Genomic DNA, 14,259 nt, shown 5'->3' with positions numbered 1-14,259 from the left:
TCCTCCGGCGGGGCAGATTGGGCTGGCTTCCTCGCGGGGGAGGACGTCGGGTCGGGATGGGACGGGTGCCCCGGGCTTTAGCTTAGCTGATGGCGTCCCGCGCCAGCTCCATGTGCTGGCGCTCGCAGGGATTTTCCATGCGAGCTGTAGGCAGTGCATGGGCAGGCACCCCTTAGGAAGGGATGAGGATTACGTTTGACGTAGGTGATTTATTTGATTTAATGCTGCTTGGGTTCAAGTCTTCGCGGCCTCGAGATTCTAGGTCTTGTCCAGTTCTCCGTAGACCGGCCAGCCATGGCGTCTCTGTGATCTGGAAGGAGTATTTTATGCCGTGCGCCAGGAACTAGTTCTCGTGCTATGTCGTTAGTCGTTACCATTGTATGTGCGCTTGATCGTCCCACGACTCACTCTGCAATGCCAGCTCTGTATGCAGGACTTCTTAGCGATTGCTCGTTACGGGATTCACCACTGAGTAGATATAGGTTTTCCATATAGACTAGCGAACAGCCATTCCTACCCTAGGTTTTTTCTGCGTTTGGTCTCTCCGGGCGGTATGGTTTTAGGGTTGTCCTTCTTATACTCCTTTTGCCGCCATAACTGATGTTTGATGACTTCGCGGTATCGATTCGGATCGCAGGAACGGAGACGGCGAGGTCGCTGCACCGCCCCTCCCAAACTGGATAGGTTAATGGCTGGCAGTGTCGAGGTAGACCACACAGAGGATGGTAGATCCTCGTCAACCGAGGACTTGCCCAGCGATCAACAAAGCTATTCCGGGGAATCTTTAGCAGAGTGGAGGTCAAGCGAGCAAGTCGAGAATGGGACACCGTCCACTTCACCAGCGTACTCGGACACTGATGACGATGATTGTGGTACGTATCTTCACATTATCTTGCATTTGTTCATATCACCTGTTATTGCTTTGTCCGGACGTAATTATTTTAGCTTTTAACATGTCCTTTTCTGGTTCTCATATTGTCTGAGCGATATAGACCTATTTAGTCCTCATTGAACTGTTCTCTGTATAGAAGTAAAACAATTGATTTTGTCGTAGCGCTACGTACTGCATGTAGAACCGATCTAGTGATGTTCCTGAATCACTGCCATGGCCCCATGCACTATAATGGAATTCAAAATGATGACTAAGGTTTATCTTTCCGGAGTTTATTTATTTGTAATACCGTTACAATTCTTGGTTGACTGGTTAGGTTTAAGACAAGTAACATGAACTAATTAAGGCATGTAAGTTTTTTTGTTTTGATTGAACTGGTTACTGCTTAGATGAATCAGGATTCAAGAGTTTGAAGCAGTGAAAAATAGTTGCATATTGATCCCTCGAAACATATTCACGTTTGTTCTTGCATGCAATAAACATTTATGATATGGCAAGGATATCACATATATACAGGCTCGAGAAGTCATCAGGTTACGCTAAGTATTATATGATTCTAGTGCTGAGCAAAATCTAGGTATCTTACATTAATTTAGAGGTATCAGTCTTTATGTTGTAAGATGACTGAATTCTACAGAATTTAGTGATTGTGTTATTTGCTCATGGGATGTGGGTTTCTGTCATGTATAAGTTACATGGGGGTTAAATACATGTTCCCTAATAAGTATTTACTTGTAAGACCTGACCTCACATGCGCGTTTCGACCAAAAAGGGAAACTGGAATCAGGCGTGCTGTCTGTTTTAATGGAATCAGGCGTGGTGTCCTGTTTCTTAATTAAACTACAACTGTGAATCAACTTACTACCTCACGCTTCCGAATCTTTTGCGCTGCACCCAAACTACGTACGCTCAATCATGTGCTTTATTTAGCAGGTTCTATGTTACCTTGTTTCAATATGCTTCCATCGCATGCCAATCCTTTTTTTCATGTGAGAATCTCACATGCCACGGAGGGTTTTATATCATACTTATTAATTCCATTCTGGTTGGTGTTTGCAATGTAATGTCTTGGTATCACCTATATCACAGCATTCCGGTGCTTCGTTATGGTTTTCTGTAAGTTATATGATTTTTTTTATGTATATATAAGACTAATACTATTAGGCTATATATAAGGCTTCCAAAGAAAGTAGGGAAAAAATACAATTTTTTTCAAAGGGTTTAGTGGTGACTTACCTAGCAGTGTGTACAACACGAGCTTGAAGTGACCAGCCCAACACACCTGTAGGTACCAGTCCCAATATTTTATGCCCCTCTGGGTTTTGCTAGAATGGTAAAACCTTCCTTGTTAGTCCCACCTCGCTGAGGGCTGACGACTATATAAGAATATCAGAGTACTAGAAGACCAACAGTACCACGTTTGTCAACTCTACCAACTCGGTAGGAGAGCTGTAGCTGGAATGACCAGAATTTTGACCGGTATGGGATGACAGCTTTGTGAATACTCTTCTGGTCCTGAGAACGGAACGTTCTGCCCATTCTGGACAGAAAGGAATTAAGATGCTAAAAGTTGATTTAGTTTGTTTTATTTCTGCATTTCGCTCCTTATAGTTAGTTAGTTACTACTTAGCATCAACTGTTTCTTGACCTGTTGCTTTTATTTCCTTGTATTAGGGCCAAGGCCTGCTGAACTTTATGGGAAGTTTACATGGAGGATCGACAATTTTTCCCAAATTAATAAGAGGGAGCTCCGTAGCAACTCCTTTGATGTTGGCGGTTATAAATGGTATGGTATTCATAGGTTGCCAATTGGACTTGCAGTATCATCTTTATAAGTTTCTTATTGTTTTTAACTTGTTGTTGTGCTGCATCTTGGTGGGTCATGGGATATGCCTAGAATAGCTCTTGCTCGTACCATTTTGTTTGCATACACATTTAATCTGGACATGATATTCATTATTTAATTTGCCTATTTTGTGGAGTTTGTATGCACTCCAGGTTCTTATATATAGTCTGCTGATTTTTAAATTTCAGTAAGTATCATCTTTGAGGTAGATATATGTAAGCTGAAGCTTTTGTTCTGCATCATGTGTTAAAATCCACTGGTTGACTTTCAGGTACATCCTGATTTATCCACAAGGATGTGATGTTTGCAATCACTTGTCGCTCTTTCTTTGTGTTGCAAACCATGATAAACTGCTCCCAGGTAGATTAAATGTTCCATGTATTGCCAACCATGGCACACTTTTTGATTGCAAAATGTTAACCTAAATATTGTTTGCTTTTATTTCAGGATGGAGTCACTTTGCACAGTTTACAATAGCTGTAATTAATAAAGATCCTAAGAAATCCAAGTACTCTGGTGAGTTTGATATACCACTGTTCTTGTTTGTCTACTAACTTTGGTTGAGTTCTGCATGTGAAGTTTAAAGAAAATGGCGTTTCAGATACGCTGCACCGATTTTGGAAGAAAGAGCATGACTGGGGGTGGAAAAAATTTATGGAGCTGTCAAAATTACATGATGGCTTTATTGTTGAGGATGTTCTTACCATCAAAGCTCAAGTTCAAGTTATTAGGTATCTGTTTTCTGTAGTTATGTAGCCTCCTTCTGTTGATTTTACTGACTCTGGGTGAACTGTAGTGTTGTAACAGTTATTTTTGGAGCTGAGTATTTATTTTCTTTGCATAACCATGGCTGCTTTTCCATTGTAATATTTGAGGGAGAAGGCGGACCGCCCATTTCGCTGCCTTGATGGCCAGTACCGAAGGGAACTAGTTAGGGTGTATTTATCAAATGTGGAGCAAATTTGTCGGCGATTTATTGACGAAAGAAGAAGCAAGCTTTGCCGGCTGATTGAGGATAGACTCAGATGGTCCAGGTTAGATAAGTATCTTGTTGGCTACTTTTTATGGCTTATGAGTTGTGACCAAACACATTTTTAATGGTATTTTATATAAATGAATGTGTTGTGCCTATGTATTATTGAAATGTTTAATTGGTGGGTTGCAGTTTCAATGCATTCTGGCTAGGGATGGATCCAAGTGTGCGACGGCAGATGACAAGGGAAAAGACCGACACCATATTAAAAGTTCTAGTGAAACATTTTTTCATAGAAAAGGAAGTTACATCAACCTTAGTAATGGACGCACTGCATAGCGGACTGAAGGCTCTGGAGTATAAGAGCAAGAATAAACTGGGCGTATCTAAACTAACAGAGGCAGATGCTCGAAGCACTTCTATGGTGCTTGTTGAGCAGGATATGTTTGTCTTGGCAGATGATGTGTTACTTTTGCTTGAAAGAGCTACATTAGATACACTGCCACATCAACCATTGCCTGCGAAGGATGAAAAAAGTTCACAGAACCGCACAAAGGTATGCATTTTTCTATTTTTACCAGTTTGTACAGTTAGCTTACTGAGGTAACATCCATCCATTGTATGGTGACTCCATTGGATATTAACTGCTGATATTTTCATTTTGGCTTCAACCTTAAAACATGAAGTACCTTTTTTCATACCATCCATCCACTTCATAACCAGAAGATTTAGATTTTGAGGTTCTGTTCATCAACTAGGCTTTGCTAAACAATACTGTTATGGGATAGGATTTAGGAGTCATTTACTTGCATCTTGGTAAGTTACAAACTGGAAAAATAATGTCCTCTTCAAGAACCTTGTCTTGATGAGTTCTTGTTCTAGTCTGTGTAAGCAGTCCTAACCAATTATGTGATTATAGGATAGCAGCTCAGGTGATGACTTCAACAAAGACTCTATTGAACGTGATGATAGACGACTTATAGAGCTTGGCTTGAAGACGCTTGAATTTTTTGCCTTGGCTCATATATTCAGGTGAGAAGTTTTTTGTACAGTTCAACGTGGCCATCTGTGTAGGATCTTATTTTGCTCCACAACTGTGTAACACAAGAGTCAGCAACTTGAAATATCAATTCCAAGCATTTCATGCTAGACTTAACCTTTTGTTTCTGTTACTTTGATTCAATAGTAGATGACTATCCTGGTGCTAGTTACCATTTTTGGCAAGGCATGCAACTGCTGTTATTAGATATTTGATAGATCTGTTTCCATATTATTTTCCTTGGGAAACCAGGTATCTCATGATGAAATTCTTACATCTTGTAAGTCTTGGGTAAATTATGATCTCCATGGACATGTTACTTATATAATTCTTGAATCAGTCGAATAGAAGTGTCATACCAAGAGGCGGTGGCTTTAAAGCGCCAAGAGGAGCTCATTCGTGAAGAAGAAGCTGCTGGGCTTGCAGAAATTGAACTTAAGGCAAAGCGGAGTGCTGCTGAGAAGGAAAAACGTATAAGGAAAAAACAGGTTTGGTTCATAGTGGCTAGTTCAACCATGTCATCTTATTCTTTCATAATGTATTTTATCCTTCTTACAGTACTAAATTCTGATATAAAACATCTCTTTGTTTCTGGTTTATGTCATGTTTCCCCTTAAGCTGTTTTGATGTACTTTGTAGACCCAGTTGATTGTAGGAGTGTATGGGGGGTGTTGGCACCTCATTTATTCCTCTGTGTTCTCTTTCTATTAGGTGAGGATAACTTTGATAATGTCTTCTTTCTCTCTTGCCCAGGCCAAACAGAAGAAAAACAGTCACAAAAATAATAAAGGAAAAAGTGAAAGGTTTGACATGAAGGATATAGTTATAGAGACCACTCCATCAGATGATAGAGTCCCTGATGATGTCTCAAGTCAAGCCGAAGAAGTGACCTTAAATGCCGACAATCCTGATGAAGCATCTGATGTTTCTGATAACAGAGACGATAATTCAGAGGTGCTTCAGATGGACTTTGAAGACCGTGAATCCAGTCCGGTTAATTGGGAAACAGACGCTTCAGAAACTCAAGCGACAACTGTGCCTGGAGGTGGTGAGGCGCAAAATGACCAAGCAGGAAAGAGGCCTTCATGTGTGGATGATAGCTCATCTACTTGTTCATCTGACTCGGTTCCTTCAGTTATTTTGAATGGGTCGTCTGCGGAAGGTGCCTGGACAAGTGTCAAATCCTCATCCAACAGGTATGTTTTTGTTTTCTTAATTTTCTTCCCATTTTTTGTCGCTTAGTATTTATCCTGCAACATTTTGTGATTCAGAGGGAATAACCGGAGGAATAAGGACACTGATACACGAACAGGGCATGCACATGGTGGATCAAATTCAACACCTAATGGTAATTTCGGATCTAGCAATTCAAGGGACATGAAACTTGAAGCTGAGGTACGCACAGACCTACCAGGCTTTTCATTTATGTATGCCACAAAGCAGCCCATTTCAGATAATAAAAGTTGTATTTATGTATGCCTCAAAGCAGCCCATTTCAGATTTAATAAAAGTTGTATTGCAGAAGGGTGTTGTTCTCTCTTGCTATCTCTTTCATCAATTCATTAAGTAGTCTGCTCGGCTGAATAAGAATCCAAATCAATTTATTTCAGGATTACAAAGTTGTGCCGCAGAAGAAGCAAAATGCACAGCGGCAAGTTGATGTCATGAGCCCCTCCAAGTTAAGAGTGACAGAGTCTTCCTTTCCTTCTATGAGCCCTGCTAAGAAGCAACCTATCTTCTCCCAGCAGCCAAAATCTTCATTAGAAAGCACAGGCAGTCTGACTTCCCGTGCAAGCGAAGTTTCAGGTGCTGCAGGTACTGCTACAAGAACGGGTGTCTCTTCAACCCCAATAGTTCAGCAAGTTCCAAATAAAGGGCCTCGGACAAATCCTCCAACCCATATTGAGAGGCCAGTTCCAGTTGTAAGTAGACCTCTGCAGATACCTGTACCCACCAAGTCTGAAGCTCAGAAGCCAACTTCTCTGGTAAATAGCGCTACTGCTACCCAGGCGACTACTGTTTCGAGGCCCTTGAGTGCCCCACAAGTCCCTGCAGCAAAACAAGGGGCACCTGCTGTTTCAACAGTTCAGACTGCACCAGCTCTTTCTCGTTCGAGGAGTGCAGTTGGACGGCTGGGCAATGAGCCTTCTGCCAGTGCTCCTAGCTACATTCCCCGGTCATACCGTAATGCCATGATGGAGAAAAGTTCTGCTGGGGCAAGCGGTCTCACTCACCAGACAAGTTTGTCAGGCCAGGGAGTTACGCACTCACAGTCAATGTTTTCATCATCACCTTCCATTCTGTCACCAGATACCTCATCTAGGAAAGAAATTCCATCATTGAAGCCTGGATTTACGTTTGGAACCGTGAAGCCTGAGTCACTCAACCAGTACCAGTGGAGAGAGGAGAGCTCACAAGAGGCAAGCTGCAGCAGCATTAATGATAATGGTGTGCTGAATTCAAGCATGGTTAATGAGTTTGAGAAGCTCAATTTGAATGGAAGACCACGGAGCAAGCAACTGTTGTCAGAAATTTCTACCAGATTCACTCCATACCAACCGCAAGGCCTGGTGGGAGAGGAGTTCCCTCACCTAGACATCATCAACGACTTGCTGGATGAGGAGCTCAGCGATGGAAGAAAGGTTCTACAGCCGGGATTTGCTCGGCAGTTCTCTTTGCCCAACAATGTGCCAAACAATGCCAGCACACCTGATTATGGTATGTTTAGCGATCCATATCTGTTTGATCAGTCCGAGCAATACTATGATGAGGAACTTGCACCGTACTACAGTGATCTGAACGGTGCTCCTCCTCAAGGGCTTAGGGACCGGAGCTATTCACAGTTTGATCTCCCCTCATACTCCAGCAGTCAGTTTGACGACATGGCGATGAGCCAGTGGCCATACAGCCGCGCCGACAACTCCTCGGTGCCAAGCTTCGGGGCAGATGTGAACGCCTACCCCTATCAGTTGAGGGATTATCCAACCTCAGCAAACGGAGCAAGCAGCCGCTATCCTTCCTATCACCATGCGAATGGGCATTGAGCCCTTTGAAGAGAATAATGATTGCAACCGTAATAATGCGTCGTTGTAGTCCTGTGCTCTTTGCTTCTGAGCCGAGTGTAATTGTAATCCTTCCCCTAGGGCTAGTGGTCTTCTTCTAAAGAAAAATGCTCGTCGGTTCCTTATAATAGTTATATTTCCTTGCTTGATATAATTCAGTCAGTTTTGCCCCTGTGCTTGGTAAAGAATATCGAATCAGTTACATACATAGTTACATAGTCTGGGTTAGCCTCTTGCATCATTAATTTACCTTGTTAGTTGTTGTTACCAATGCGTGTTTTGGTTGATGAGCTGTTGGCCTCATTGAGTATTTCCATGATTTCTTATGTTCCAAGGTATTACCAGTCGAGTCGCTGTTGCAAAGGGGGAATGCTGATAATGATTTGGTTTAGACCATCTCTAGCAGACTGGCAGCTCGGGGCGCTCGAGCGCGGGTGAAATTTCCGGTGGTAGCAGTTGGGACGCGTCTTAAACTCGATTTTACAGGGCGATGTAGCCCACGCCTCAAATATACAGCGCTTCTCTGCACACAGTGAAAGTTTTGAGCGCGTTTTATTTTTGGTATTTATTGGAGCATGGTTTTTACTCTTCCACGTTCAAAATAAACAGTTTTTTTTAGCGATAGCCGATTTTAGCTTGCCCGCTCTAATAGTCCGAGTTGTTTCAGCATCCCGGGCGGCCTAAAAACTCCCTCCACAAAAGCCCAACTGCTTTCTCGATCCAGAATCGCAAAACCACGATCAGCACTCGGCGGCTCCGATTCCTATCACACAAGGCCAAGCGTTTCGAAATCGAAGGTCTTCCCGGCCCCGGATCGTACGTGTTCTCGCGCGCGGCGAGAGGATGTCCGGCGGCAGGGTGGAGGACGAGCAGCTGGAGGAGACGGAGGACCAGCCGGCGCGCCTGCCGGAGGACGTGCTCGCGGCCATCCTCCACCGCGTCCGGCCGCGCTGGCTCGCAGTCTCCCGCTTCGTGTGCAAGACCTGGCGCGACACCGTCGACGGCCGCAGCCTCCTGCGGGCCGACCTGCTCCCTCTCTCGCTCGCCGGCCTCTTCGTCCACTTCGACGAGCACAAGTTCCCGGAATTCTTCGCCCGCCCCTCCTCTTCCACGGCAGGCGCCCGTGTAGTCAGCGGCGACCTCAGCTTCCTGCCCTCTGTCAGCGGCCACATCTACGACGAGGACCGCGTTCATTGGTGCTGGTGGGGCCGGTATGGCATCCAGGATCACTGCAACGGTCTTCTCTTGCTTAGCTGTAACTATGTGGTCAACCCCGCAACTCGACGGTGGCACACTCTACCACCAAGCCCGCCCAAGCTTGGTACGGGGAGTGTGAAATACCGTGCGCACCTTGTCTATGATCCGATGACATCACCCTACTACGACGTGGTTATGATCCCCACTTTGGATAACCATTGTCATGAAGACGAGATAGACCCCTCGATGGAGGATTCTGAATGGCCGCCGTCACGATGCAAAATGTATGTGTTCTCATCAAAGCTGGGTTACTGGGAGGAGAAATATTTCGTCCGAGAAGGGGATCCTGCAGGGACCGTTCGGCAGATGCGAGAGGGTTTTGTGCAATCCAAACCCGTCTATTTCCAAGGAGCACTTTATGTACACTGTAGACCTAATTTTCTCATGAGGTACGTACTTACTATGTTAATTACTTGACTGGACTTTTTATCTTATACTCATAATGTCTTTTTCTAAAACGCAATGATTTGCTTTTGCAGAGTATCTTTGTCTAATAATATGTACCGTGTAATTAAACCACCAAAGGATGCAACCGAGGAGAGATGCGATTATCAAGTTGTAAGATCAAAAAAGGGAGTTTACTTTGTGTCGCTCAATAAGTACTGGCCATGGTATAAATGTTGGCTTCGAGTTTGGATCCTGGATGAATCGCGTGGTCGGACGGAGTGGATGTTGAAGCTTGACAAAGACCTTAAGCCCCTGCTAGCACGTCACCGGCTTAACAAAAGATTTAAGTGGATCTTAGAAGATATCAACTACAACTTGTTCCTTTCTTCTGTTTACCCAGAAGGCAACAAGAAACCAACAGGTGAAGAGAGTGTTGAATGGAACTCTGATGATGATGTTGAAAAAGAAGAAGACATGGTTGATCATTATTTATTACAAGACAACATGAAATCAGTAGTTAAGAAGGACTTCAAATGGAACTCCAACAATCATAGGTTTTCATCAGATGAAGAGCGATATTTCTTAGGTGAAGAGCGTTATATTCATTCTTATAGTGACGTTGAGATACTTGGGTTTCACCCATATAAAGAGATCATCTTCTTGAGTGCATCAGAGCGGACATGACTGGCATATCATTTGAATGAATCGAAGATTGAAGAACTAGGAAATATATACCCAAAGGAATATGGACAGTTCAAACAGGTAAGTAACGAACAAGAGAAGATCAAATCTTTTCCATACACCCCATGTTGGATTGAAGAGTTCCCTGGTTAATCTACAAGTCCACCTCACACATTGGTCATGTTATGTGCCATTTATTTGGGTGATGTAATGAATGCCTCTTTGAGTCATCTTCAATTTGTATGTAATTGTAAGGATTGGTTAATTTATTGTTGAGAAGATCTACAATTGTATCTATTTTTCTTTTTATTTGTGAGTACTATTAATTTTTAATTTTTACTGCTTGTTTGCACGATTCATCAGCTAGTCTCTTCATTTGAACCATGCACTTACAAATATGCATTTCTCAGCTTGAATTAGCTCCCTGATAGTTTCAAACATTTCACTCGTTTCACCTTTGGAATGGATTGCCTTAATAGGCAAATTGTCTCCCCTGTAAACCAGAGACATGTTTCTTTTCCTCTGCAGGAATTCAGGAGTATAAGCTCAACAAGGCAACAAGTAAGTTCACTCCAGTTTAAATATTCATGTATTCTGAGTCGATGTTATACTTCCAACATCTGTATCATTTTCTTGCATGTACTTTTCGATTGTTTCTACCTTCCCCATCAAAGTGTCGAGTCAAATTAACAGATTGGCACTTGCAACAAATCAATATCTACCTGCTTCTTCTAGCCACTACTACTTTGGGTAGGGTATAATTATATTTTAGTATATTGCTAATTGGCCTCAAGTATCTTGTCCTGTTTTTCTGGGTAGCCAAGAAGAAGCAAACAAACATTTCTAGGTGTTTTCTGTCCTTCCTGGTCTGCTATATACTACTCCCTCCATCCATAAAAGAATGTCTTATTTACTTAAAGTTGGATGTATCTATAGACTGTTGGATATCTAGATATATCTAATTTTAGAAAAATCTAAAACATCTTTTTGTAGACAAAGCTAGTATATTCGTTAACAAGACACGGTGCAAAATTATGTGCAGCAACATATGTACTAACTTAAAAGCAAAAGTGCAGTCTTGTTCTTGGAAGCGCCATGGATTACATATTTACGTTGGGCGAACATGCTGAACATAATTATGATAGGAACTTATGATTATCATTGTATTGACGTGTGTAATGATAGGAACCTATGGACCTGATTGGTTGCTCGCACCGAAATTTCCACATTTCTGCTTTTGACCCGCTGGATGCTGTATGAGGTGAAACAGAGGCTGGGTGTGTTTGTGCACTATGATTTGGATTCTAACAAAGTTTCATGGTGCAGTTTTGGCCCATTGATTGGTTGGCAACAATGTGTGCTACGTTGGCTCACGAAGGAAGAATCGCCTGTTTGGTTAAGTGCTAAGCAGCGATTCCATTACCTCCGTCTTCATAAGGTGCTCTTACCCCTAACTTGCCCTTACCATGACACTACCCAATACTCAAAAGAATAGACATAATAAGCTAACTGCATTACCAAATCATCATGGGCTTACAAACACGCCCTAATCAAAAGCAAGGGTGTGCCAGGGCGATATAAGCCCGTAGAACCCCTTGAGTAAAAGCAAGGATGTTTCGGGGCAATATAAGCCCGTAGAACCCTTGATCAAACATAAATGTCTTGTACACATAGGTTCAGAAGTACCACTAAAACTACAGATGGACAAAATTAACATACATACAGATAAAAGGAGGGCCGCCGCCGTCTAGCCGTGATCGAGGCAGGTGTAGAGCCTGGCGGTGGAGCAATCAACCTTGTAGATGATCATCTTCAAGACGAAGGCGTAGAGCTTGAACTCCACAACGTCTCTGTAATGCAGATCATACTTATAGACCGTATGTGTCCAATTCCTGCCGAAGATCACCTGGACACCATGGTAGGTGACATGCACCCACACGTCGCAGAACCGACATGAAGACAAGGGCACACTATGTGGCAGTGAGATCTTGATGCACTCCCGGAGCGCATCTTGGAACCATGGCGGCACGAAGAGCATGTGGAGGTCGTCTGTGTTGAGCTGCACGTAGAACCTTTGCGGCATGAGCGACCTAGCGAGGTGCCCCAGCTTAGGCTGGCGGCCCACGGTCGGAGGTGGCATCAACACAGCCTCCACCCTGCCTGGCACCTCCGGCTTAATTAAGAGTGCTCGTCCAACGTTTGAGGACGATGTTGTCCTGGTAGCCGGGTGGAGGGAACCACTCCTTGCCCACCCTATCGCACTCCAGCTTGACGACCTAGTCAGATAAGAAAGTTCGTGTAAATGGCATGATTAGGAGCTTTGGCAAGAGCTATAGCACTGTCAATGTGTTGCTCATCATCAAAAGCATGAGCACGACAATGATCAACATCTTTGGCAACTGGTCAATGTGTTGATCATCATCTTGAGCAGGAGCAAGACACTGATCAACATCTATAGCAGGAGCAAGACACTGATCAACATCTAGAGCAGGAGCAAGACACCGATAAACATCAAGAGAAGGAGCAAGACACTGATCATCATCTAGAGCAGGAGCAAGACACTAATCGACATCCTTGGCAACTGGTCAATGTGTTGATCATCATCCAGAGAATGACCAAGACCATGATCAACAACATTGGCACTGTCAATGTGTGGATCATCATGTAGATCATGAGCAGGACAATGATAAACAACATTGGCACTGTCAATGTGTTGATCATCATCTACAACATGAGCAGGACAATGCACAACAACATTACCCAAATCTTGCCACAACATTACCCAAATATACAAAAGCATTCTCCAGGACATTGCAAGTTTTGTCCCAATTTACCAAATTAGGGTGTGCAATCATTTCACACCCCGACAAATGCACTACCTAAATTGGGAAATCTACCATGCACATGCAGCACCTCGACAAGCTACCCTAGTGGCGCATGCATTTTAGTCCGAACGTTGTACCGCCGGTCAACGGACATAGCACAATCACCGGCGGTTACCAATATCAACCAAACCCTAACCGCTACCTAAATCTACGAGATTGTGGGCGTAGCATGGAGAAATCGGGTGCTCATGTTGGCGGAGGAACACTCTGAGACTTGGGCTGACCGACCGGAGCACGGGAAGAGGATGATGGCCTGAGGGGTAAAAAAACCCTGCCAAATCAACGAAGGTAGGACCTGCGAATGCAGGTGCCTTGCCCGCCACGATCGATGACGATCCTCCAGTCAGATCCGTGATCTCTGAGGCGGCCGCCGTGGTCGCCGCCCCCGTCCCACGCGGCCTTGAACAGACCGGGGAGGGGCACTTCAGAGCGTCCTCGAGGTTGCCTCTGCCGGCCGCTAGCTGGTCTAGTTGGTGCGCCGCAACTTCCTGGGAGGACATCTTCCGCTTGGTGGGGAGACCGCCGGGCGGAGGGGGAGGTGGAGGAGCGGCGATCATGGAGAAACCGAAGGAACTGAGAGTGCTAGTTGGGCGGTGAGGGGAGTGGAGTGCAGAGTAAAGGGGTACACCTCGTCTCCTGCGCTTCCCAACACGTGCAAAACAGTAACCGCGTGGCACTCGACACGGTCTGTCCCTGGAAAAATGGTCGAATCAGCCGTTTCTCTCGGGCCAATTTTGGCCTGCTTTAAACATCGCGGTGTGCAATATTTTAGTGTAATCTGGGCTTCCAAACGGCAGAATTTTGGCCCACTGTATACGGGAAAACATATTGTTGGCAACCAATCAGGCCCTATGAGTATGAGTGTCAATGCACATGTGTGTTCGATCGGAACGAGCTCCATCCAGGTTTCTCTTTGACCAAGTCGCGTACGTTGTTATCACGAAGGGTTCGTTTGGTTAGACGGGTCAAATTTGGGGATGCCTACGCCACTGAGATTGAACGCACTGCGCGTTCCATACAAGCTCTAGGCCAAAAAAGGCACTTTGTTTGGTAGCCTGGGTTGCATATAGTGGTACATAAGTGCCACTTTATTTGGTTTGTCGCATGCTATTCTTAGCCTCACTGAAAGAACATCTCTCATATTATGTTTTGAGTGTTTGATGTCAATGTATGTGATACTCTAATGGTTGTTTAAGTGATACAGGAATTACATAGATACATTTGTATGTGTGTTGGA

General features: G+C 44.1%; 1 protein-coding gene across 1 annotated transcript; it reads left to right on the top strand.

Moving 5' to 3' along the window:
* The first annotated feature begins 639 nt into the window (after positions 1-639).
* On the top strand, positions 640-8,053 carry LOC124651591 (TNF receptor-associated factor homolog 1a-like). Its single transcript, XM_047190646.1, has 12 exons — positions 640-872; positions 2,567-2,678; positions 3,010-3,098; positions 3,186-3,254; positions 3,340-3,469; positions 3,614-3,772; positions 3,904-4,267; positions 4,631-4,743; positions 5,091-5,238; positions 5,504-5,946; positions 6,022-6,145; positions 6,361-8,053. Exons 1-12 carry the CDS (start codon positions 689-691, stop codon positions 7,792-7,794), a joined length of 3,369 nt encoding a protein of 1,122 aa, XP_047046602.1. The 5' UTR covers positions 640-688; the 3' UTR covers positions 7,795-8,053.
* Positions 8,054-14,259: the final 6,206 nt, after the last annotated feature.

Source organism: Lolium rigidum, chromosome 5 (genome assembly GCF_022539505.1).
Source record: "Lolium rigidum isolate FL_2022 chromosome 5, APGP_CSIRO_Lrig_0.1, whole genome shotgun sequence".
NCBI lineage: Eukaryota > Viridiplantae > Streptophyta > Magnoliopsida > Poales > Poaceae > Lolium > Lolium rigidum.
This window is presented reverse-complemented; position numbering and strand designations above follow the sequence as displayed.

Coding starts and splice junctions, on each gene's coding strand:
- LOC124651591 (XM_047190646.1), top strand. CDS start 689: ATGGCTGGCAGTGTCGAGGTAGACCACACAGAGGATGGTAGATCCTCG. Junction 3,099..3,185: donor CCATGATAAACTGCTCCCAG/GTAGATTAAATG, acceptor CTTTTATTTCAG/GATGGAGTCACTTTGCACAG. Junction 5,239..5,503: donor AACGTATAAGGAAAAAACAG/GTTTGGTTCATA, acceptor TCTCTTGCCCAG/GCCAAACAGAAGAAAAACAG.